Below are 23,443 nucleotides of genomic sequence, written 5' to 3'. Positions count from 1 at the left end.
ACCTTCCTGCTGCCAGCCCTGCCCACGACCTCAGCCCCGCGCCCTCCCCTCCCCTTCCCTCCCCTGCCCACGACCCAGCACCCTGCCCATTGCTTCCCCCCCAGCACTGCTCCTGCGTGTCTCTGGCTCTCTCCACAGGGACCACTCCCTCCCTCAGACGCGTTCTCCTTCATTCGGTAGGGTGCTCGCCATGTGCCAGGCTCCGGTCCAATGGTCCTGTGGGCACTGATTTGTTTGGTTGTCACAGATGCCTTGTGATGCGGGCACCCTGACTGTCCACTTGACGGGGACGCTGAGCGTCAGTGTTCTGACCCTGTTGACCCCACAGCACATCCTCACGGTCCTGGCCTTGGGACTTCTTATGACTTCTGAAGGGGTTTAGTGTAGCTTGGGGTTTACACAGCTGCCTGGACATCCGGGTGGCCCCTTTGGGCACCCGCCCCATGGTCCAGACTCGGAGCCTTGTTGTTGACATGAGCAAGTGTGCCGATCTGGATGAGATATACATGTGTATGCCAGTTTCTCGGGTGTGACTATACTTTCTTGTTTTATTTCTTATGATTCCATTTCTAAGGCCCAAGCCTGTCCCACTTTATCTGGGGCAACTCCTTACCAAGGGAGGAGAGGTTTACTGAGCTGTGCGAGGCCCTGGTTCCAGGGGCTCGAAGTAGGTAGCTGTGCCAGGCCTGGAGAGGGAGCAAGATGGCAAGAAAATCACTGCTTTGGGAGGAGAGGCTCAGGTGGTAGCAGGGAGGACTGGCCAACGTGTGGCTGCTGGCGCCAGGAGGGCTGGGTGCCGTCAGTGCCCAATGCTTTGGTGGCGGTAGGGTCGCTCTGGGGCGGGAATGCAGAAGAGACAGGGTCCGGTTTTTCTGTCCAAGAAGCTTTCCCAGCTGGGTACTGGCTGTGCCTCCTCCATAATATGCGTCCCTAACATTCCAGGCCCACACCACAAGGCTCGCCTGGCTCATCCAGGCAATGCTCCTGGCCAGCATCGGGAACACGGGCTTGGTGGAGGATATTCACGTCCTCCTGCAGCAATATGCCAGGGGTCCCCAATCTCTGGGCCATGGACCAGTACCTGCCCATGGCCTGTTAGGAACTGGGCTGCACAACAGGAGATGAGCGGTGGGCGAAGGAACCAAGAATCATCTGCATTTGCATTCCGCCTCAACTCCACCTTAAATCGTCAGGCACTAGATTCTCATAGCAGCCGGGTCCCTGATGCCAAAAAGGTTGCGGACCGCTGCTCTACTCTGTTCCCATCCTGGGTCAGGCAGGGGACCCAGCCAGGCCGGAGCCGCTGCATGTCCTCCTCGCTTCCAGCCCGCCGCCCGCGTTCCCCAGCCTGTGGGCCCGGGATCTCGGGCTCTGGTCGCCGAGTCGCGAGGCCACCTCGCCATCCCCGGCCACCGGGGGCCGCTGTCTCCCCCGCAGCCGGTTCGCGGTGCCGTCACTGCGCAAGCTCAGGAGCCCGGAACCTCGGCGCTCGGTTTCCGGGCCGGCGGGACGGTGTTCACTGACGTCCCGGTCCCCCGCGAGCCGGCTCCAACTGCCAGGTGGGCGGCGGGCGGCGGGACGCTAGGGAGGGGGCGGCGGGCGCGGGAGGCCCCGCTCATCCTGTGGTCTTGCGGCCCGCGCAGCCCGGGTCGGCGCCATGTACGCCGTGTACAAGCAGGCGCACCCGCCCACCGGCCTCGAGTTCTCCATGTACTGCAACTTCTTCAACAACAGCGAGCGCAACCTCGTGGTGGCCGGGACCTCGCAGCTCTACGTGTACCGCCTGAACCGCGACGCCGAGGTAGGCCCGGGCTGCGCAGCCTCCGGCCCCCTCCGGCCCCCTCCGGCCCCCTCCGGCCCCCTCCGGCCCCCTCCGGCCCCCTCCGACCCCCTCCGGCCTCTCTGCTGCTCCAGGCTCAAGGATGGGGAGTGAGGGGCGCGCCAAGCCCTAAGAACAGCCTGTGCACTCTCCAGAAGCTGTGGCGGGTGGGCGGGCGTGCAGAGTTGGGCTGGGGTGCAGAGTGGAAGGGGAGAGTTAGTCACGTGAACATGAACAGCTCCCTGCAGGATATTTGTGCTCAGGGAAGCAAGGTAATGCAGCAGTAAGTGGCTGGAAAAGGTTTGTTCGTTTGTTTGTTCGTTCGATTTTTCGAAGATGAGTGAGACAGCAGCACATTGCACACTGAAGGGAATGAGCCCTAGGAGGTGGGCTTTCTGGCCACAGTCCACTGAGATCTAAGGAAAGTTTTTACACCTTTAAGAGTTGTAAAAAAAATCCAAAGAAAAGTCCTCAGTGGACCAGATGTGACTGCAAAGCCCAAGTCACATACTTGCTCTCAAGTCCTTTCCCGGAAAGTTCTCCAAGTCTTGCACCAGAGAGTAAAGTGTGGGGCAGCATGAGCTGGAGAAAGGTCCTTGTGGGGTGGAGGTGGGGGGCTGTCACAACCGGTCCAGTCATCACCATGGAAACAACTATCCTGAAGTTTCAAACACAGTGTTACTGTGTTTGGTCACACACGTGTGAATGGGGCAGCAGTTTGGACACGGCATGGTCCAGACCTTAGGCATGCCTGGTCTCTGCTCTGTGAGGTCTGGGTAGAGAACGGAGAAGCTTTGTGGGACACACAGACAAGCACATAGCCTGGGGGCAGGTGTAGCGTGACAGCCAGCAGCAAGAAAGACCTCTGTGACTTTTGGGAGGAAAAAACATATAGCATTTTTTCCCTCCTGAAATTAATAAAAGTCCAAAGTGAATGGCAAATATATCATGGTTATGAATGGAAAGTCTGGTTATCATAGAAATGTTAACAACCCCCAAATTAATCTGCACATTTAGTGTTTTTTATCTCAAAGTTGCAATAAGGTTTCTCACTAGATTTAGTGATCCGCTTCTCAAATTTACATGGAAGAGTCAAAAGTTAAGAATATCCTAAATAATTTTAAAGATGAACAAGGTGGTGGGTGCACTTCCCTGACAGGATTATCAAGAATTCTGTGTGTGCGTGCGCGTGCGTGTGTGTGTGTGTTTAAAGTTGCATTATTAGCTACAAGACATTTAGAATAATATTTTAGTTTTTACTAACCTTTTGGTCATGAAAGGCCCCCCCCCCCCGCTTAGCCATTAAAGAAAAATTTATTTTCAAAAATCGGTATCTGGTATTTCAGAAATTCCAGAAGGCGAGAGCACCTTTTCCAGAACCTGTTTCCAGTACAGTCAGTACTGATTTCGATTATTTAGGTCTTTATTACTAAGGCTTGCATAGGTGCTATTTCCTCCGCTGACTCCCTAGAAATTTCTCCACTTGTCACATATGTAAAAAGTTGCTTTGTTTTAGATAACAAGCCCCATAAATTGAGTCAAACTAAGGAAAGCACCTAAACAGCTTCTTGGGGCCTAGATTTGTTTTTGCTGCATTTCATAGCCATGTGTACAAGTCCTAATGCCCTCTGAACCACTTCCTTAAACGGTGTGGCGTCTGTCTCCCCACACGGGACTGTGGTCATACTGTGTTCCTTAGAGAGATACCGGGATGCTTCTGTTCAGGCTTTTCACTCTGCCCGTTGTTGCACGGAGTGTCTTTTTAAAGTCTGTGTTGCTGTATTTAAAGTGACCCAATAATGAGCAGCAGGGTCGTCTATCTTGCTGGCTTTTGTCTTCTTGTTGCTGTGTTTGTCTACGCGAGTGTTTTTCCCACGTGGTCGAGTCCGAGCCACCACCTTTCTCTGTCTTTCTGCCCGTTGTTCCTTTGTTCTTCCTGTTGCCTTTTTCCTGCTCTGTTGTGGATTAATCAGATATTTTTGTTTCATTTTAACTTCTTCGTTGTTTTTTAGGTATCATTTCATGTCATTTCCTAATTAGTCACATTGAAGATTACAACAGGTTTTTCTCATTCGTGATAGTATGACTCAAATGAGTGCTTTTATTCAAATGACACGGAATCCTTGTGACGCTCTAGCCCTGTACCCCCTTACCCTTTGTTCTGTGGTCATGTTTCACTTTGGCGGAGGCAGAGCCAGGCACGTTTGTGGTGCACAGACAGTGCGATCCGGCCTCTGACCTGCCCGAGTGGTCCCAGCGCTGGCTGGGTTCCTCAGGAGAAGCCTGTGGCCCAGTGAGGGACCCAGGTGTGAGTGTGGCTTTGTGCGTGTTGGACTGGGGTGTTCATGGCTATCTCCAGAAGCGCCTGGTCGTGTGCGCCCCACTGCAGCGAGGATGCGGCCCGGCTGCCAGCGACAGGGCCAGCCCTCGGAGGTCTTTCCCCATCGTCCACGAGGGGGCGCGCTGCCGGCAGCGGTTTTGTGGCCCCTCAGTGCCCTTCCCCCTCCTCTCTCCTTCAGGCACCAACTAAGAATGACAGGGGCGCAGGTGAGCACACAAGTGGCTGCCCTGGCCGCTCGCCTAGGGGTGTGGGCGGCTTGGGCACAGGAACCAGACCTGTACCCACTGCCCTCTCCCCCAGAGGGGAAGGCCCACCGAGAGCACCGGGAAAAGCTGGAGCTGGTGGCTTCCTTCTCCTTCTTCGGCAATGTCATGTCCATGGCCAGCGTGCAGCTGGCCGGTGCCAAGCGGGATGCCCTGCTGCTGAGCTTCAAGGATGCCAAGGTGGATGGTGGCGTGGGCCCCCTGGCGCGTGGGGGGCAGGGTGGCGGCGGCAGACGCGGTCTGACCTGCCGTCCGCAGCTGTCGGTGGTGGAGTACGACCCGGGCACCCAGCCTGGTGCGTGGGGGGCGGGGTGGCGGCCGCGGTCTGACCTGCCGTCCGCAGCTGTCAGTGGTGGAGTACGACCCAGGCACCCATGACCTGAAGACGCTGTCGCTGCACTACTTCGAGGAGCCGGAGCTGCGGGTAGGCCCGGCTGCACCCCGCCCCAGCATCCCCACCCTTCTCTCCTCTCTCCCTAGCCCATTGCGCCCCCCCCCGTTCCCTCAGGATTGCCCACCTGACACCCTCCCCCCGCCCCCCAGGACGGGTTCGTGCAGAACGTGCACACGCCGCGCGTGCGCGTGGACCCCGACGGGCGCTGTGCAGCCATGCTCATCTACGGCACGCGGCTGGTGGTCCTGCCCTTCCGCCGGGAGAGCCTGGCTGAGGAGCACGAGGGGCTCGTGGGTGAGGGGTGAGTGCCCAACCAGGCGGGAGGGCCGCCCACACCCTGGGGACCGCCGCCCGCCCGCTGAAGCCTAGCCCCGCAGGCAGAGGTCCAGCTTCCTGCCGAGCTACATCATCGATGTGCGTGCCCTGGACGAGAAGCTGCTCAACATCGTGGACCTGCAGTTCCTGCACGGCTACTACGAGCCCACCCTGCTCATCCTGTTCGAGCCCAACCAGACCTGGCCGGGGTGAGGCCTCCGCTGTGGGCTGGGTGGGCGGGCCTGTGGGGGGCAGTCTCCTGGGGTGGGGACGGCCCCGGCTGACCCACGCGCTGTGGTCCCAGGCGGGTGGCTGTGCGGCAGGACACGTGCTCCATCGTGGCCATTTCACTGAACATCACGCAGAAGGTGCACCCCGTCATCTGGTCCCTCACCAGCCTGCCCTTCGACTGCACCCAGGCCCTCGCCGTGCCCAAGCCCATAGGTGAGGGCCGTGAGGGTGGGGGGGAGTGTGGAGGTGACCGAGCCCCGCCCACCAGCTGTCCTCCTCCAGGCGGGGTGGTGGTCTTTGCTGTCAACTCGCTGCTGTACCTGAACCAGAGCGTCCCCCCGTACGGCGTGGCTCTCAACAGCCTCACCACGGGCACCACCGCCTTCCCCCTGCGTGAGTGTGGTGGGGCCAGGCTGCGGGCTGGTTTGGGGGCAGGGACCGGGGCAGCTCCTGGGTCCACCTGACGTCCCCATAACAGGCACCCAGGAGGGCGTGCGGATCACCCTCGACTGTGCCCAGGCGGCCTTCATCTCCTACGACAAGATGGTTATCTCTCTCAAGGGTGGCGAGATGTGAGTTTCCCCCCCCAGGGCGCCCAGTGTGGTCATCCCCACCCCCACCCGCAAGCCCTTCCACCGCTCAGCACCCCCTCCCGGCAGCTACGTGCTGACCCTCGTCACCGACGGCCTGCGCAGCGTCCGTGCCTTCCACTTTGACAAGGCTGCTGCCAGCGTCCTCACCAGCAGCGTGAGTGCGGGCTGGGCAGGCGGCCCGGGGCGGGGGGCCTTGGGCCCTAACCCCACCCTCACCACCAGCCCACCTTCAGATGGTCACCATGGAGCCTGGGTACCTGTTCCTGGGCTCTCGCCTGGGCAACTCCCTGCTCCTCAAGTACACAGAGAAGTTACAGGAGGCCCCAGCCAGCACTGTCCGCGAGGCTGCTGACAAGGTGGGTGCCTGGGCTGTGGGGACAGTGCCCTGGCCGGCGGCCTCAGGCTGCTCACCGCCCTCCTGCCTCACAGGAAGAGCCTCCCTCGAAGAAGAAGCGAGTGGACTCCACAGTGGGCTGGTCAGGTGAGGGCCGGGGACCGGGAGGGGCGGGGCGGGGCAGGGCTGGCTGACCTGGGCGGCTTGAACGGGCTCTCTGGTGCTGCAGGGGGCAAGTCGGTGGCGCAGGACGAGGTCGACGAGATCGAAGTGTATGGCAGCGAGGCCCAGTCAGGCACACAGCTGGCTACTTACTCCTTTGAGGTGAGTGTGTGTGGAGCGGGTCCTCGCCCTGGCCGGTCTGCCCACCTGACCACTTCTGTGCCCTCAGGTATGTGACAGCATCCTCAACATTGGACCCTGTGCCAACGCTGCCATGGGCGAGCCCGCCTTCCTCTCCGAAGAGGTGCCGGTCTGGGAGGTGGCAGGTTGGGGCGGGGTGGGGTGGACAGTGGGGCTCTGGCCTTATCCCAGCCTTGCACAGTTCCAGAACAGCCCAGAGCCAGACCTGGAGATCGTGATGTGCTCCGGCTATGGGAAGAACGGGGCCTTGTCAGTGCTGCAGGTGTGTGTGGGCGGGCGGGCAGGGTGTGGCCTCTAGGGGACTCGAGTGGATAGACATGCCCTATCGTCCTTCCAGAAGAGCATCCGGCCCCAGGTGGTGACAACCTTTGAACTTCCCGGGTGCTATGACATGTGGACGGTCATTGCCCCTGTGCGCAAGGAGCAGGTATGTGCGCCCAAATTAGCAAGGGGTCCCCAAGGGGCAGTGGCCTGGGGCAGTGGGGCCAGGGCAGGTGGGTGTGCGGTAAGCTTGCGGGCTGGGTGGAAGCGCGCCTGCTCTCCAAGCACCTCTGGCTGGTGGCGGGGTCTCTGCTCTTTGTGCCCGCACAGGAGGAGACCCCCAAGGCTGAAGCCGCGGAGCCAGAGCCCAGTGCCCCGGACGCAGACGACGACGGGCGAAGACATGGCTTCCTCATTCTGAGCCGGGAAGACTCCACCATGGTGAGGAGTTGGGGCCTGGCCGCCTGGGGCAGGGGCCTCAGCGGTCAGGGCCCCTCACCCGCCCGCGCCCACAGATCCTGCAGACGGGCCAGGAGATCATGGAGCTGGACACCAGTGGCTTTGCCACGCAGGGCCCCACAGTCTTTGCCGGCAACATCGGGGACAATCGCTACATCGTGCAGGTGTCGCCGCTGGGCATCCGCCTGTTGGAAGGAGGTGGGCTGGCCGGTGGGCTGGGCGGGTGGACGGCCTGGTAGGCCATTGCGCATGGCACGTGCTGACCGCCCTGTGCCCGCAGTGAGCCAGCTGCACTTCATCCCCGTGGACCTGGGCTCCCCGATTGTGCAGTGTGCCGTCGCCGACCCCTACGTGGTCATCATGAGTGCCGAGGGCCAGATCACCATGTTCGTGCTCAAGAGCGACTCGTATGGCGGCCGCCACCACCGTTTGGCACTGCACAAGCCCCCGCTGCACCACGTAGGGCCCCCGCCCCCACCGGGCCCCTCGGTCCCCACCCCTCCCCAACCCACCCCTGCTGAGCCGCCCCTCCCCCCGCAGCAGTCCAAGGTGATCGCGCTGTGTGTGTACCGAGACAGCAGCGGCATGTTCACCACGGAGAGCCGCCTGGGCGGGGCCCGCGACGAACTGGGGGGCCGCAGTGGCTCGGAGGCTGAGGGTCCAGGCTCAGAGACCAGGTGCATGGGGGGCCGGGGAACTGGGGCGCTGGAGCTGGGGTCTCTGCAGGGCGGCTGGTGGTAACATGTGTGCCCGGCAGCCCCACAGTGGACGAGGAGGAGGAGATGCTGTATGGGGACTCGGGCCCCCTCGGCCCTGGCAGGGAGGAGGCACGCAGGGGCAGCCAGCCGCCCGCGGCCCGGGACCCCAGCCCCTGCCGGGCGGAGCCCACACACTGGTGCCTGCTGGTGCGGGAGAATGGAGCCATGGAGGTGGGTTCCACAGTGCACCGCCCTGCTCCGACCCCTCTCCCCCCATCACGGTGCCTGGCTGACCACTGCCGCCCACAGATCTACCAGCTCCCCGACTGGAGGCTGGTGTTCCTGGTGAAGAACTTCCCGGTGGGGCAGCGGGTCCTGGTGGACAGCTCCTTCGGTCAGCCCACCACCCAGGCCGAGGCCCGCAAAGAGGAGGCCACGCGCCAAGGGGAGCTGCCGCTTGTCAAGGAGGTGCTGCTGGTGGCGCTGGGGAGCCGGCAGAGCAGGCCCTACCTGCTGGTGAGCACAGGCCCCTGGCCGCCCCCCTTCCCCCGCCCCGGCGTGGGCCCGCGCCCCAGCGCCCCGATGCCTTCCGCAGGTGCACGTGGACCAGGAGCTGCTCGTCTATGAGGCCTTCCCCCACGACTCGCAGCTCGGCCAGGGGAACCTCAAAGTCCGCTTCAAGAAGGTGCGTGGGTGCCCAGCAGGGGGTGGGCCGGCATGAGTGGAGCCCGGGCCTCACGGTGCACCCCCACCAGGTCCCCCACAACATCAACTTCCGAGAGAAGAAGCCCAGGCCATCCAAGAAGAAGGCAGAGGGCAGCGCCGAGGAGGGGCCCGGGGCGCGGGGGCGCGTGGCCCGCTTCCGCTACTTTGAGGATATTTATGGTTACTCGGGGGTAGGCAGGGGCCTTGGGAAAGCGGCGGGCGGGCAGGGGCTCGGCCCAGCGATCTCCTCACAGTGCTCCCTGTAGGTGTTCATCTGTGGCCCCTCACCCCACTGGCTCCTGGTGACCGGCCGGGGGGCCCTGCGGCTGCACCCCATGGGCATCGATGGCCCCATCGACTCCTTCGCCCCATTCCACAACGTCAACTGCCCGCGCGGCTTCCTATACTTCAACAGACAGGTAGGGGACTGGCCCGGGCTTCCCCACTGCTGCGGGGCCAGCTCCTGCCAGCACGCACCGATGCTGCCCAGGGCAGGAAGCGAGGCCGCCGGCGGCTGCAGACGGGGTAGCCCGAGGATGGCGGGGCCAACGCCAAAGTGAAACTGGGCTTAATGATGGCAAGGTTTGGAGGCCGGGGGTCAGGGGTGGAGGCTGTAGTCCACAAGGGCACCTGTCTGGGTGGCCAGGGTCCGGTCAGAGCTCTGCCCCTTAGGAGCTGTGTGACTGTGGGCGAGGTGCTCACCTTTTGTGGGCCTTTCTTCATCGGCGTCACCAAAATGGTAGCGCTGACCCCCAGGGCCATTCGAGGTCTCAGTGATGGTGAGGGAAGAAGGGCTGGGACCCTGGTGAGCGCTCTGTTGCCGTCAACAGAAACCAGTGTGGGCAGCGTTGGGCCACCCTTAGCCTCCAGACCCTCTGGCTTGGCCCTCCCCTCTCTGGCCCGGACCACAGCTGTGGCCAGCATCTCACCCTGGGTGAGCCTGAGAAGGGGCAGAAAGCCGGAGCCTCTCACCCACGCCTCTCGAGCAGATCCGAGGGCTGGCCCCAGGGAGCCCTTTGCGGCCTGGGGTCGCCTCTCATTGTCAGCAGCACCAGGCCTTGCTGACCTCCGTGTCCCTCAGGGGGAGCTGAGGATCAGCGTCCTGCCCGCCTACTTGTCCTACGATGCCCCATGGCCTGTCAGGAAGATCCCGCTGCGCTGCACGGCCCACTATGTGGCCTACCACGTGGAGTCCAAGGTCTGAACCCGCCTCGAGGCCAGGGTCGTGCTGGGCCTGGCCTGTGGCACGTGACACCCCCTCCGTCCCCAGGTGTATGCTGTCGCCACGAGCACCAACACGCCATGCACCCGCGTCCCGCGCATGACGGGCGAGGAGAAGGAGTTCGAGACCATCGAGAGAGGTGGGAGACGCCCCGGCCCGGGCCCGCTCTCAGGGCTGCGCCCCGCTGACCACCTCCGCTGTCTCCGCAGATGACCGCTACATCCACCCCCAGCAGGAGGCCTTTTCCATCCAGCTTATCTCCCCGGTCAGCTGGGAGGCCATCCCCAACGCCAGGTGAAGCTGGGCCCAGGTAGGGGTTGGCAGCCGGCTTGGGACCATGTCCTGACCCAGCCTCCTGCAGGATCGAGCTGGAGGAGTGGGAGCATGTGACGTGCATGAAGACGGTGTCACTGCGCAGTGAGGAGACCGTGTCAGGCCTCAAGGGCTACGTGGCCGCCGGCACCTGCCTCATGCAGGGGGAGGAGGTCACCTGCCGCGGGCGGGTAAGCGGGGGCGGGGGTGGAGGGGCGCGCGCAGGGCCAGCCATGGCCGCCCGCGCCGTCCCCACATCACCCGCACCCTCCCCACCCACAGATTCTGATCATGGACGTGATCGAGGTGGTGCCTGAGCCTGGCCAGCCCCTGACCAAGAACAAGTTCAAGGTCCTGTACGAGAAGGAGCAGAAGGGGCCTGTGACTGCCCTGTGCCACTGCAACGGCCACCTCGTTTCAGCCATCGGCCAGAAGGTACGCCCCTCTCCAGCCTGCCCACCTGCCCTGTGTCGGCCCATGCCCACCCACCAGCTGCCACCTCTCCCGTCCACAGATCTTCCTGTGGAGCCTGCGCGCCAGCGAGCTGACAGGCATGGCCTTCATCGACACCCAGCTCTACATCCACCAGATGATCAGCGTCAAGAACTTCATCCTGGCCGCAGATGTCATGAAGAGCATCTCGCTGCTACGCTACCAGGAGGAGAGCAAGACTCTGAGCCTCGTGTCCCGGGTACGTGTGGGGCTGGGCACTGTGCATGGATCGGGTGGTCACTGGCCCCAGGCAGACCCTGATGTCCCTCCCCTCCCCATCCCTAGGACGCCAAGCCCCTAGAAGTGTACAGCGTGGATTTCATGGTGGATAATGCCCAGCTGGGCTTCCTGGGTGAGTGTAGGGCCTGGAGGCCGGAGTCCCTGAGACCTTGGGAGTAGCCAGGGCTGACTCTGGGCTTTGTTCCCAGTGTCTGACCGTGACCGCAACCTGATGGTGTACATGTATCTGCCAGAAGGTAAGTGTCCCCTCTGCCCTTCTGCTGGGCGCGGGCAGGGCTGGATGGGCCACGACCTGAGGTCCCTCTGGCCCAGCCAAGGAGAGCTTCGGGGGCATGCGCCTGCTGCGCCGGGCAGACTTCCACGTGGGAGCCCACGTGAACACCTTCTGGAGGACCCCGTGCCGGGGGGCTGCCGAGGGGCCCAGCAAGAAGTCGGTCGTGTGGGAGAACAAGCACATCACGTGGTTCGGTGAGTGCCAGGGCGGGGGGGGGGGGGGCCGGCGCGTCAGGTCAGCCGGCTCACCGCGGTGCCCCCTACAGCCACGCTGGACGGCGGCATCGGGCTGCTGCTGCCCATGCAGGAGAAGACCTACAGACGGCTGCTGATGCTCCAGAACGCGCTGACCACCATGCTGCCCCACCACGCCGGCCTCAACCCGCGCGCCTTCCGGTGCGTGCGCTGCTCCCCTCCAGGTCTGTGCTGGGGCCCCGCCCGCGTGCACTGCCCCACCGCCTCCCTTCCTTCCCAGGATGCTGCACGTGGACCGGCGCACCCTGCAGAATGCCGTGAGAAACGTCCTGGACGGGGAGCTGCTCAACCGCTACCTGTACCTGAGCACCATGGAGCGGGGCGAGCTGGCCAAGAAGATTGGCACCACGCCCGACATCGTGAGTGAGCTGCCCGCCCCCGCGCGCCCCCTGCTCCCCCTCCTGCCCTCACCCCCCTCTCCCCCCACAGATCCTGGACGACCTGTTAGAGACGGACCGTGTCACCGCTCACTTCTAGACCCCTGGACGCTGCTGTGACCCCTGTGCCTTGCCCGACCCCCTTTTGTACAACCCAACCCACTTTTGTACAAAACACGAGGAAAAAGCATTGTTTGATTTGAGAAGAGCGTGTGGTCATTGCCCGACCTCCTGGCCCCAGCTGTGGTCAGAGCCCCTGGGCGTCCCCCACCCTAGGCCCCAGCTGCTCCGGTGCCCCAGGTCTTGGGGTCTCCACACCTCCAGCCCTGGCCAGCTCCGTCCACCCGAGGTGAGGCCAGCACTGCCAGCCCTGGGCGAGCTCTGCGGTCCTGCCGCCAGGACCCTAGGTCTCCAGGTACTCAGATAGCCCCTCAGTGCTGGGCATGAGGCCCAGGCGGACCAGCGTGCGGACCAGGAGGACGGTGAGCCGCATGGACAGGGTCTCCAGCCTGGGTAGGTGGGCCAAGGGGTTGCAGGTCGGTGGGGAGCAGGCCCTGGCTGCCCACCCGCCAGGCCCCTCCTGTCTGCTCACCTCAGGGCTACTTCGAACTTGAACGTCTCCCAGACAACCCTGATGTGGCGCAGGAGGCTGGCTCCGTAGACACTCGGGGCACCCACCAGGCGGCTCCAGCCTCTGACCGCACTGCCGGAGAGGTGGTCAGCCAGGCCCGCGCTGCTCGCCCCCTGCCCGGGCGCCCCGCCGGCACCCACCTCTTGGCCATGAGGAAGTAGCGGTCCACGGGGGCGCCGAGGGAGGTGTTGATGGCGCGCACCGTGTTGATGTTGCGCAGCACGAGCAGCAGGGGCCGCGGCAGGGCCTTGAGCACCGTCATGATGCCCGCGAAGTGCTCCCGCGCCATGGCCTGCATGTAGGCCGCCTCCTTGCGGCTCAGCCGGTGGGAGCGCCACAGCTGCCCCAGGCGTACGGGCCTCTGCATCAGCATCTCGGAGAACAGGAAGTAGTCTGGGCAGGGAGCTGAGCCAGGCTGTGCGCCCCGCACGCCCACACGCCCTGGCCTCACCTTGCACCCCGAGCGCGGCCGCATGTGCTTTCATCGCGGCGTCGTCCCTCAGGATGATGGCCCGCCACAGCTGGCACAGGGCTGCCCGGTCCCTGGGGGCCCAGAGTGAGTCTGGAGCACCAGGGCGGGAACGGCCAGGCCCCGGGGCCAGGACCCCACCCCTACTCACTTCTCATCCAGGAACTGGTAGAGCCCGTGGTCCAGCAGCACCAGCTGTGCCTTCCCGTCCTGGCCTCTCCGCACCAGAACTAGGCACACAGCAGGCTGGTCCGTGCCACGCCCTGCGCGGGGGCCGCGCCCACCCCCAGCCCCGGGGCTTTTCCTACCATTGCCGGGGTGGGGGTCGGAGTGGATGAAGCCTGTGTAAAATATCTGCTCAGCAAAAGCGTGGATGAGCTTCTCCGCTATCTGGGGGGAGGGCGGGCCGCCGTCACCCCGTGCTCACACCGGCGTCCCCCCGCGCGCGGCAGGCACCGCCCTCCTGCTCCCTGTGCGCGCGGCACTCACGTCGGGCACGGCCAGCCCCATGGACTTGATGGCCTCCACGTCGTTGACCTTGCAGCCCTCGCAGAACTCGGCCGTCAGCACACGCTGAGAGAGAGCGAGAGGCTGAGCTCCGCAGGCCCGTGCGCCCCCACCCCGGAGGGGACCCGGCCCACCTTGCTGGACACGTCCCAGTACACGCGGGGCACCACGATGTAGTGGAAGTGCTGCAGGTCCCGTGCACAGCGCTCGGCGTTCCGGCCCTCGTTCTCGAAGTCCAGCTCCTGCGCGAGGGTGCCCTTCAGGTCCTGGGGGCCACATGGGCGGGTGGAGGTCCCGGTCAGGGACAGCACTGAAGCGAGCAGGGCTCGCCTCCCCAGCCGGCCTGTGGGCGGCGGTTACCTGCAGCACCCAGCTGAAGCCGAAGCTGGGGTGCATGAACTCCACCAGCCTGAGCAGCAGCTCCAGCGTGTGGATGTCCCCATGGAAGCGGTCCCGCAGGTCGATGTACTGCACCTGTGTGGCCGAGGGTACGGGAAGGCCCGCTGCAGGCTCCGCCCTGGCCCGCAGCCACCGCCCCGCAAGGCAGGCCCCACACACCTTCACGGCCACGACGGTGCCGTCATGCAGCCGGGCACGGTGCACCTGGGCCAGGCTGGCGGCGGCGATTGGCTGGTAGTCAAATTCCTGGAAGAGCTTGTGGGGCGGGGCGTGGAAGTCCTCAAGGAACAGCTGGTCCACCTGGCAGGAGGGGGTTCTTAGGGCGGTGGGGGGGCGGAGCCAGAGCTCCCGCCCCCAGCCCCTGTGCCCGAGGGCAGGGCCCACCTCCTGGAAGCCAGACTTGAGGGCCTTGTCCTCCAGCACGCGCAGCGTCCGGATGTACTCGGGGGGCAGCAGGTGGTTGAAGGAGCACAGCCCCTGGCCCAGCTTCACGTAGAGGCCCCCGTTGCTGATGGCCCCGGCCAGCAGGGCATCGGCCGCCCGCTGGTGGCACGCAGACATCACTTGCGAGTACTTCGGGCTGTTCTGACCACAGGCATGGCGGGGTGGGGGCAGGCGGGCATCTCAGTGCCCCCACGCCCGCCGCCTCTGGGGCGCCCCGCACCCCCACACGTCCGAACGGGCCAGCTGCAGCCCAGGACGCACGACAAACCTCTTCCACTCCTCGCAGGATGACGTTTTTACACCACCAGTAGTCCAGGGAGATCTGCAGGCCGACGTGCAGGGACCTGCCAGCAGAGGCCACCCTCAGCCCCAGCAGGCCAGCCCGAGACCCCCAGCCCTGCTCAGCCCTACCCTTCGCCCTCCGCACCAGGAGGGGCTCAGCGGACTCAGCGGCATCGCCACAGGCCAGTCTCAGCTCCTGGTCTGCGTCCACATTGCCCCTCGGTCCCTGGCCACCGACAGGCGCCCAGGACAGGTGGGGCCGAGGGCTGGGTGCGGCCTTGGGCCCTAACCACCAGGCGTGGTTCTTTCTTCGTTCTTTCAGAACTCATCGTTAAAGAAAATCCAGTCAAGAGCAGGCACAGCCGTGACGGCTGGCGAGCCAGCCTCTACTGGCCCCGTGGGCATGGCTTACCTGCAGCATGCCCGCAAGGGCTGCCCCGCGGGCCTCGGTTGCCTCAGAGGGAGGACAGCTGCCTCCTACCTGCTGAAGCGGCCGATGCCATCCGCCATGAGCCGCATCCTCCTCCTGTCCTGTGGCTCCGCTGCGAAGTAGTGGACTCCGAGGAGCAGGGGCACCCCCACCGCCGTGGCCGAGAGCACCTTCTTCCACAGGGGCTGGGCTCTCAAGGGCCTGGCGGGAGAGGTGTGCGGAGGGGCTACTTCCTGCCCGTCTGCCCTCCCTGTGCGACCTGCGCTCTGCCCCCTCAGACCCACATGGAACTCATGGCCGGAGCCAGGACCGCCCCGTGGCCACTTCAGCCGTGCTAGGAGCTCTGCAGGTGACATAGGTCCTAGTCACCTGTGTGGTCGCCAGAGTGCTCTGACCATTACTACATCCTTGATCTCCCTGAGCCCCACAGATGCCCTGGATGCCAGGGGATGGGGAAAGCAGCTCCTCGGCTCCATGGAGTGTCGCTCATGGGGCCAGGGCCACCTGTGCCACAGTTCCATCACCGTCCACCCCACTGGTGACCCAGCTGGACTCCAGGTGTCAAGACGGCCGAGCCCAGGCCAGACGTGCAGGCGACACATGCCAGATGTGGAGTGCAAGACCAGGAGCCCAGCGGTAGCCAGACCCAGACGGAGCGCCAGCGCCCAGGCCCGTGTCTGCCTGCGGTCCCCACGCCACTGCTCCACCAGGCCCGGGGCATCCGAGTCACCTACCTTCCGCCCCCTTCCCGCCCATCCCGCCCACTGGCTCAGTGTCTCGCGGCCCCTGCACTCGTCTGGGCCCTGCCCTCCTCCATCTGAGCCCATCACTCTGGCTGCTGTCGGGGACCCATCCCTGGAACTCCAGTCCCAGGTCAGGACCCTGGCAGTCATGGATCCCAGCCTGCCACACCCAGGAGCAAACATATCCCATCTTGGGGTGGGGGAACGGAGAAGATCTAGCCCCAGCCCACGAGAGAGCTTGCCCAACACTGTGTGGCAAGAGGCCCGAGCCTTGGAGGTGACAGCTGCTGCAGAGGACTTACCCCTGTGCAGGTGGGACCCCGAGGCCTCTCCTGAGCAAGGCAGCTGGGGACAGCCAGAGCTTCGGCTTGAGCTGCAGCAGAGCGGAGTCAAGGTGGCACAGTTGTGACTGCAAAGTGAGCCGAGTACAGGGTCACAGGAGGCAGCAACAAGCCCCATGGCCTCCTGCCAGGCCCGGCACCCACACAGGCAGGGACCTGAGGGCGAGCTGCGCCCCTCCCCCGACACGTCCCCGAAGCAGGCCAGGCTTCCTGATCTGCGTGCCCGACTTGGGCATTCGGGCAGCTCCGCCTGCAGGACAAGGCTGCCACCCTGGTATCGGTGGGGGGCAGGGGGGGGTGACCGCTACACGCAGCCTGCGGCAGGGCTTCTGCCTCAGTGCACCACTGCGTCGGGAAGGTGGAACTGGACGCGGAAGCCCGGACCTGCCTCGGGAAGCGGTGAGGCATGAGACCCTCCCGCCTGCCGAGAGCCCAGAAGTGCAGCCCCAGGGAGGGCGGGGAGGCCGAGTAGCCGGCAGCCAGCAGGGTACATGGGGCAGCAGAGGCCAGGGGCTCCCCTGCACTCGCTGGCAACCTTGGTCTTCCCATCTTATCTGAATCATGGGTCTTAAGAGGTCCTCCAACCCAAATTCCCCAGCTGCAAACTCTGTTTTTAGGGAAAAGCCTCGTGTGCAGTGAGTCACAGCCCGTAGCAGATGCTGACATCATCATCGTGAACACTGGGCCAAACGAGGAACCGAGTTCCCAGTCACTTCCAGCCGAAGCGTGGCCCTGAGGACGGTTCCAAGGACCGCCAATTAACATAAAGTCAAAGGGGTGGGCCATGACCCGCTGTCCCATGAGGACGAGGCCGACAAAAACTCAGCAAGGCCACATACTGCCAGCGCAGCTCCTCCGGGAGACCCCACAGGGTCGGCAGGGGGCCGACGCGGGGGCCAGAGCCCTTAGGCCTTCTGGGTGAGGGCAGCACAGCCTGACCTGGCCGTGTGGCAGCGCACAGTGCCACGCTGGGCCGCGGAGAAGGCGCAGAGAACGGGCCCCTGCGGGGCATCAGGGCCTGCAGGGTGGCTAGGTAAGGCTGGGATCCCAGCTACCTCCCACCTGACATCAGACAGGGGTTTGTGACAAGCAGGTGTGCCGGGAGGGTAAGCCCGGCCAGTCCACCACACCTGTGCCCATGCTCGGCCCAGGCTCCTCCCTGTATTCCTCACCTGATCCTACATGTTCCACTGTGCACCCAGCACCCCCCGCCCTGAAGACCAGCCTGCCGACCGTGTGGCCCTGTGTGCGACCAGGGGCCATAGGCAGACGTAGAGCCATGGGGCTGCTGGGACAGCACCAGGTGTGAGGGAGGGAGAGGCCCTGCAGGCTGGCAGTGAGTGGGACTTGAGTGTGGACACTGGAGGCCCTTTCCAGGCAGTGGACGTGGTATCGGCAAAGGCCTTTGGAAGCTGGGAGAGTTCAGGGTGACTCTGGGGAGACAGGCTTGTGTGGCTGGAAAACCTGCTGAGGTAAGGGGAGGCTGCCCCAAGGGAAAGGGGCGGGAGCAGAGTGAGCTAGAGCCAGGCCGGTGTTCCTAGGGCCATTGCCGGGGTTTTCCTGCAGGAAGGGGACAATGTGCTAGGGAAGTCAGCCCTGTGGGAGCTGGGGGCAGGCGTCCAGTCAGAGGGGCTGGAGCCCAGGCAGGGCCGTGGCCCAGGAAGGGCTGCTGGGGAGTGAAGCCTAGAGGATTCAGGCCACGAGGACCAAGGCTGGCGTCTGGGAACCAGGGATGCCACAACGCCACTCTGGCCAGTGAGGGCCCTGCTGTGATTCTGACCTTGGCTGGACCACAGCCACTGAGCTAGAACAGACGCCAGCTGCCAGCCACCATGTGCAACGGTCGTCGTCAGTGACCCCGCGTAAACCCCAGCAAACGGGCCAGCGGTGGGCGTGGGGGGACCTTCTCTCCACAGCAGCCTGGCCTCTGCAGCTGGCCACAGCCACTCACCAAGTCTCTCCACTTGTGCAAATACTCGCAGTTCTTCATAGCATAATAACAGGTTACGGGGAAAAACGGTGAGAGGACTTTGTGGTTTCAGAGGCCAGACAGATGGGCGTTGAGTGCAGAGCATCGCTAACCCCTGACCTCAACCTGGAAGACAACACTGAGCACGGACAGGAGCCACTGGGGGACCGCAGGTGCCTCGCTTCACCGCGTGGCAAATGGCACTTTCACAAACTGGAGGTTTGTGGCGACCCAGCACAGAGCGAGTCTGCCGGCACCATTCTTCCCACAGCCTCGGGGTGATTGGCCTTTTTTAGCAGGAAAGAAACTGAGGTGTGGACTTTGTTTTTTAGATGTGATGCTGTCTGTCCCAGTTAGCAGACCGGTGTGTGTCGGTGTAGCGTTTACATGCACTGGGAGACCAGTTTGGTGACTGGCTTTGTCCTGACACTCACTCTACTGCGGTAGTCCGGGACGGGGCCCATGGCCTCTCCGGGGTTTGCCTGTGCTGTTGGTATTTGAGCCATGATGAGGCTGCCATAGTTACGTAAGACCGTCCTTGTCCAGGGGGTGAGCTACTTCCCGCCCTGTGCCGCGGTCCTGTCTACACGGCTGTGACCCACACACTACTCAAGTGCAGGTCAAGCAAAGCCGCGGGAGCAGCACCAGGCGCCCGGCCCCCACAGCGCTGTGGGCCTGCGTGCGGGCACACGCGCTTGCTGAGGTCACCTTGGGGTCAAGGAGCCTCCAGCCTCGCCCAGGCCCTCCGGAAAAGGGACTTTCCAGCATGTGAAAAGCGTGGAGACGGTTACACATGGACTACGAAGAGAAGCCGACGGAGGGCGGCAGGGTGGCGTCGGCCCCCAAGTCCCGGTGCGGTCACGGACTCAGAAGCTGCACCACAGAGGACCAAGAAGCCACGTGGCCTCAGCTGGCAGACGGGGGCCATCCTGGGACGCGCACGACCAGGGCCCACGGTCATGGTCACTGATGCGCCCACAGAGGAGGAGCCCGGTTCGGGGGCTGTGAGGCCAGCGAGACGCCAAGCCCAGGCCCAGTCGCCCCCAGCTGCCTCTGGGAGGCCCGAGCACGAGGGGCCGCACCGTGCTCTGGGCAGACTGCAGGGGAGGGGGCCTGCCTCCAAGGCCCTGCCCCGGAGGAGGCCCTCAGTCCATCAGGGAGGGGCACAGAGTGAGGGCACCCCCAGAGGGTGCACAGCCCCCCGCCAGGCGCCAGCCGGACAGTGGGACTTAGGGTTGCTGGCAACCCCAGTGAAAGCTCGCAGGGCGTCCCGACGGTGCGCAGCTCAAAGCAGACTCTGCTAATGACGTGGCCCAGAGCAGGCGACACCCACGGCTGCCCAGCTCTGCACTGAGCAGACAGGTTTGCTCTGCACGCCTCACATCTTCACCCTGAGCCCGGCGACTCCCCCTCCAACAACTTCCATCTCTGAACAGGTGCTGATGGCGTCCACCTCGCAAAGTTGGAAAGGTGAGAGAGGTGGAAATAACGCCCCTGTCCCCAGGCCTGGCACTTAACAGGCACTCAGCAAGAGGTGCCGGTCACTGCAGCGGGGCCTCCTGGCAGCGCCGCCAGCTGCCCCCAGCCGACCTGCTTCCCTAGCTGACACCCTCCCCATTCCCAAGCCAGCCTGCAGCAAAGTCCTCCGGTGCGTAGGTCCTGACAGCCAGAAGGAGCACGTTGTCCCCAAGAATTGTTAACATACAAGGGTTTGGTGGGGAAGTCAACTGACCTGCAAATACCTTTAAACATCATTTTGATATTAAAACATACAGTTGTTTCACAAAAAAAAGAATGCTATATCTGAATTATTTCACACTAAAACATGAGGCCTAGCACCCCCAGCCTCTGAGTACATGGCTGACCAGTGCCAAGTGCCCCTGCACAGGGGCCCTGGCCCCACCCCCAGGGACCACACCACACGAGCTCTCGCTGCACTCACCCCTCCACAATCCACCTCCAGCCCTGCCTCCTCACATACGCCCCTGTGACAAAGATGCCCACGGCAGATGCCAGGGAACCCACGCCGACGCGGAGACAGGTCCAGCCCGCTCTCCAGGCCGCTGTGCTGCCTAGAATGCCCCCAAGCCCTGCACCTGGGAGCTACCTGCCCCACCGTCCTCATCACACAGGGGTGCCTGGAAGCTTAGGCTATCTCCCCACCAGACGGAACAAGGCCCATCTCAGTCGTCTCTACTTCTAGGAGCTGGCGCGGTGCTTTGCTAAATAAAGCAGAAACCCCATGGATGCTAGCTGAACCGAGGTCAACGGTGCTCAGCACAGAGCGGGCCAGAACCCCATGCGGCCCAAGCAAACATGCTCGCTAGAAAACGGCGGAAGGCCACAGACCAGCCAGAGATAGCAGTGGCCTGGCCCTGGACTGAACTTCAAGGACAAGGCCTCGTGCCGATAATTCCCCAGCCCCCACCAGGGCCCACAGGCTTCTTCCCGCTTGGGACACCCAGTGCTCCCCAAACCACCCTGCCACCAGGAGGTCACGCGGCTGCGAATGTGGAGCAAAGCCCGTAGCCGGCCTTCCAGGAAACAGCCTGGGCCACCCCCAGCGCATCGCATGTAACCCACACCCAGGGCCGAGCTCCAGAGCGGCCCCCAGGACACCCTTCCACATAGCAGTGCCTCTCACCAAGAGGGGGGCACGCCCCAGCTCGCCTGGACAGTGAAGGCTTATACCGGCTCGGACAAGCTGAGCTTCCTCCCTGCCAGCCTCATGCTTCCCCAGAGTGTGTGCCCAGGATGTCTGCAGAAACCGAGGGCCCATCCAACTCGGGTAACAACCATGAAGCAGCCAAAGAGCCGAGAAGCCACACGCAGACACTGCCAAGCTCACGAACTTCCCGTGTGCTTGAACACGAAGCCATGAGCGGGTACGGCCGCGTGTTAGGTGCCAACCGACTCGTCTGTTTTTCTCACACCCAGCAGATTAGAGACAGCAGATTAGAAGGGAGATGAGAGGCCACGCGGGTAGGCCCGCCCACAGCAGTGAGCGACCCGCGTCTCCTGATGACACCTGTGACAGAAAACCTACGGAGCTGAGGACAGCAGGGTCAGCAGCCTCATGCACCCCCGCGGAAGAGGAAGGCAAGGCACAGTGATGTCCGCGTCCTTACAAGTGACAGCCTGGGAACCTGGGCCCAGGACAGGTGGCCTGGAGGACCGTGCACGTCCTGCCTTTTCTCTTACCAGCGTCTGTGACCCTCTAGCACTGGTCAGGACTCAGAAGACTACTGGGCTCCACTCCACTTGGTGGTTGTAAGCAGCTCCCAGCCAGGGGCTAAAACTGCCCACCCTTGCCCCAGTCTGGAGTATTAAGTGATCTGACTATGCGAAGAAGCTTCTGAAACAATAAAGTGCTGGACTAAAGGCCAACTGGGTGTGTCTCTGCCTGCCTCTAAGCCTGCTTCATCGCCTCAGCCCACAAACACCCCCAGGTGACGGAGCGGCTACCTGCAAGCCGCTAACATCTGACCTACGACACGACGCTAGGCTTACTGGAAATCCCCTAGTGGAGAACGTCGGTGAGCCCCCTCATCCTCTTCAGCTGTGAACCGCAGGGGAGGGGGCTAGACCCTCAGGAGGGCGTGGGTAAGGTTCTGGTCAGTCCCTAGGGGCACCTGGCTGCAGAGGTGCTGATCCCAACTGCAGGTGGGAGGCCCAATCAAGAGACCGAGCAGACAGTTGGCCACCATTCTCTGGGTCAGAAGAAGCCAGAGTTGGGCACAGCCTGCGGCCAGACACCTGGGGAGGCTCCACGAGCCAGGAGAGCCCACCCTCACCCACGAGGAGATGGCCGCCCCCTTAGCCCCCAAGGTCCTCTTGCCGCGCAGAAGCAGGCGCAGGGGTCAGCTCAGGATGGTCTAGGCTGGGTGGGCGACTAGGGGAAAGGGTTCTCAGGGGAGCAGGTAAAAAGAAAAGGCAAGCGGGGACTGCAACCTGGGTCTGGCCGAGTCTGAGGCAGTGAGGGGTCTAAGGTAGACGCGGGGCGGGAGGAGGGACGGGGACGGAGCCCAGCAGCGCAGGAAGCCCGGGCCGCAGGTCGGCAGTGGCCTTGGGAAGGGTGTCTCTGCGGAGGGGTGCCCATGGCGGCTGCCCGTAAGGGGAAGGGCTCCCGAGAGTCTGTCCGCGGGACGAGGCTCCAGCGCAGCGACTCTGCCGCGGAGGGGATGCGAGGTCTTGGGGCCGCGCTGGGAGGGAGCCTCGCCGGTGGGCGCCCGCGTCTCCCCGGCCGGGGCTGCGGCTTCGGGAGTCTGGGGACAGCGCGCCGGATTGCTAGTCAGGACTCCAGCAGGAGCCCGGACGATCGCGGCGGGATGGGCGGGTGTCGGGGTGGCAGGGTCCCTGGGGGTTGTCGGGGTCAGAGAGTCCCTGACAAGGCCCCGGACGAGGCGTCTCTGGGTGTGCAAGGCCTCGGGCCCACAGGGGCCCGGACGGATGGCTGGCGGGGGCCGGGGGGCGGCGCGCGGCCGTGCCGGGCGGGGTCTCACCGGTCGCCACATGTTCCGGGCCGCCGCTCCGCTCCCGCTCTGCGCCGGCTCGCGTCGCCCCGCCCAGCAGGCCCTGCGGGAGGGGGCGCAGTGCGCACGCGCGCCCGCCCCGGCGGGGTGGGCGGGGACTGGAGCCCCGCCCCGGGCGGCGGAGCGCCCCCTGGCGGCCCCCCGCGGCCTAGCTCCGGGTCTGAGCGCCGCTGGAGCAGCAGACACGCCCCCCGTCACCGGCCCGTCCCCCCTGTCGCTCCTGGAGGCCGTCTCCCACCCAGACAGAAGCTGAGGCTCAGAGACGTCGGCTCACTCGCTCCGCAGGAGCTCTCAGTGATACAGATGAGCACCTGCTGTGCGCCGGGCGGCCTGGAAGGCGGTGGGTCCGTAACCACGCAGGGAGCCGTGAGCACAGAGGCCAGGCGCGCGGGGAAGGCTTCCTCCTCGCGCACCCTGCCAGCCGCGCCCCGCACACCTGCCGTCCAATCCTCTCCAACGCCCTCCAGCCCCTCGCCTACTTCCCGCTCACCCTAGCCAAAGAACTTCTGCAAAAGCAGGGTCACCACCCACAATGCCCCCTGACTACCTGTTTCTGACGCCTCTTCTGCTCCAGAATGCGCAAAACCACCTTGCTCCCATCGACTCTAGGGAGCTCACCCCAGGCGGGCTCCGTAGCCTGGCTGAATGTAAACAGCTGTCCCCAATAGTTTTTTGCCCGCCTTGCCAGAAGGACAGGGACATGGCCTCTATCTTCAGCACTGCACCCCTGGTATCCAGGCCAAGCCCTT

The 23,443-nt window shown here is 64.0% G+C and overlaps 2 protein-coding genes across 10 annotated transcripts; one reads left to right on the top strand and one right to left on the bottom strand.

Annotated features, from left to right (window-relative positions):
• The first annotated feature begins 1,480 nt into the window (after positions 1 to 1,480).
• Positions 1,481 to 12,150, top strand: CPSF1 (cleavage and polyadenylation specific factor 1). 2 transcript variants are annotated; one of them, XM_016131877.2, is made up of 38 exons: positions 1,481 to 1,559; positions 1,644 to 1,801; positions 4,339 to 4,366; positions 4,461 to 4,603; positions 4,767 to 4,847; positions 4,967 to 5,118; positions 5,195 to 5,341; positions 5,437 to 5,576; positions 5,646 to 5,756; positions 5,842 to 5,935; positions 6,023 to 6,110; positions 6,190 to 6,312; positions 6,386 to 6,437; positions 6,520 to 6,614; positions 6,682 to 6,756; positions 6,835 to 6,915; positions 6,991 to 7,080; positions 7,245 to 7,355; positions 7,430 to 7,571; positions 7,654 to 7,832; positions 7,914 to 8,050; positions 8,131 to 8,302; positions 8,381 to 8,587; positions 8,667 to 8,756; positions 8,827 to 8,967; positions 9,043 to 9,195; positions 9,858 to 9,974; positions 10,047 to 10,137; positions 10,208 to 10,292; positions 10,360 to 10,501; positions 10,593 to 10,745; positions 10,825 to 11,001; positions 11,088 to 11,154; positions 11,231 to 11,278; positions 11,355 to 11,510; positions 11,582 to 11,711; positions 11,791 to 11,929; positions 12,000 to 12,150. In XM_016131877.2, exons 2-38 carry the CDS (start codon positions 1,658 to 1,660, stop codon positions 12,045 to 12,047), a joined length of 4,329 nt encoding a protein of 1,442 aa, XP_015987363.1. In that variant the 5' UTR covers positions 1,481 to 1,559; positions 1,644 to 1,657; the 3' UTR covers positions 12,048 to 12,150. The 2 variants fall into 2 exon arrangements, with proteins under 2 accessions (XP_015987363.1, XP_015987362.2); XM_016131876.2 differs by having other exon boundaries at positions 11,231 to 11,510.
• ADCK5 (aarF domain containing kinase 5) lies at positions 12,141 to 22,739 on the bottom strand. Of its 8 annotated transcripts, XM_016131879.2 has the most exons (15): positions 22,665 to 22,739; positions 16,155 to 16,261; positions 15,161 to 15,310; positions 14,666 to 14,741; positions 14,338 to 14,538; positions 14,113 to 14,253; positions 13,915 to 14,028; positions 13,689 to 13,820; positions 13,537 to 13,620; positions 13,356 to 13,437; positions 13,199 to 13,277; positions 13,030 to 13,121; positions 12,719 to 12,971; positions 12,540 to 12,650; positions 12,141 to 12,456 (listed from the first exon to the last, which is right to left on the bottom strand). In XM_016131879.2, exons 1-15 carry the CDS (start codon positions 22,674 to 22,676, stop codon positions 12,351 to 12,353), a joined length of 1,740 nt encoding a protein of 579 aa, XP_015987365.2. In that variant the 5' UTR covers positions 22,677 to 22,739; the 3' UTR covers positions 12,141 to 12,350. The 8 variants fall into 8 exon arrangements, with proteins under 8 accessions (XP_015987365.2, XP_036089098.1, XP_036089096.1 ...); XM_036233205.1 differs by having other exon boundaries at positions 12,719 to 13,121; XM_036233203.1 differs by having other exon boundaries at positions 12,141 to 12,650; positions 12,719 to 13,121.
• Positions 22,740 to 23,443: the final 704 nt, after the last annotated feature.

Source organism: Rousettus aegyptiacus, unplaced genomic scaffold (genome assembly GCF_014176215.1).
Source record: "Rousettus aegyptiacus isolate mRouAeg1 unplaced genomic scaffold, mRouAeg1.p scaffold_m13_p_15, whole genome shotgun sequence".
Lineage (NCBI taxonomy): Eukaryota > Metazoa > Chordata > Mammalia > Chiroptera > Pteropodidae > Rousettus > Rousettus aegyptiacus.
The sequence above is the reverse complement of the archived record's forward strand: the minus strand, read 5'-3'. Positions and strand labels throughout refer to the sequence as shown.

What these genes read in the sequence shown, in the direction of transcription:
- CPSF1 (XM_016131876.2), top strand. Translation starts at nt 1,658, where the DNA reads ATGTACGCCGTGTACAAGCAGGCGCACCCGCCCACCGGCCTCGAGTTC. An exon ending in GAGGGGCTCGTGGGTGAGGG is followed by an intron (nt 5,119 to 5,194) that starts GTGAGTGCCCAA and finishes CTAGCCCCGCAG; the next exon opens with GCAGAGGTCCAGCTTCCTGC. An exon ending in CCCAACCAGACCTGGCCGGG is followed by an intron (nt 5,342 to 5,436) that starts GTGAGGCCTCCG and finishes CTGTGGTCCCAG; the next exon opens with GCGGGTGGCTGTGCGGCAGG.
- ADCK5 (XM_036233203.1), bottom strand. An exon ending in GCACCGTCGTGGCCGTGAAG is followed by an intron (nt 14,029 to 14,112) that starts GTGTGTGGGGCC and finishes TCGGCCACACAG; the next exon opens with GTGCAGTACATCGACCTGCG. An exon ending in TGGGGCTGGCCGTGCCCGAC is followed by an intron (nt 13,438 to 13,536) that starts GTGAGTGCCGCG and finishes CCCTCCCCCCAG; the next exon opens with ATAGCGGAGAAGCTCATCCA.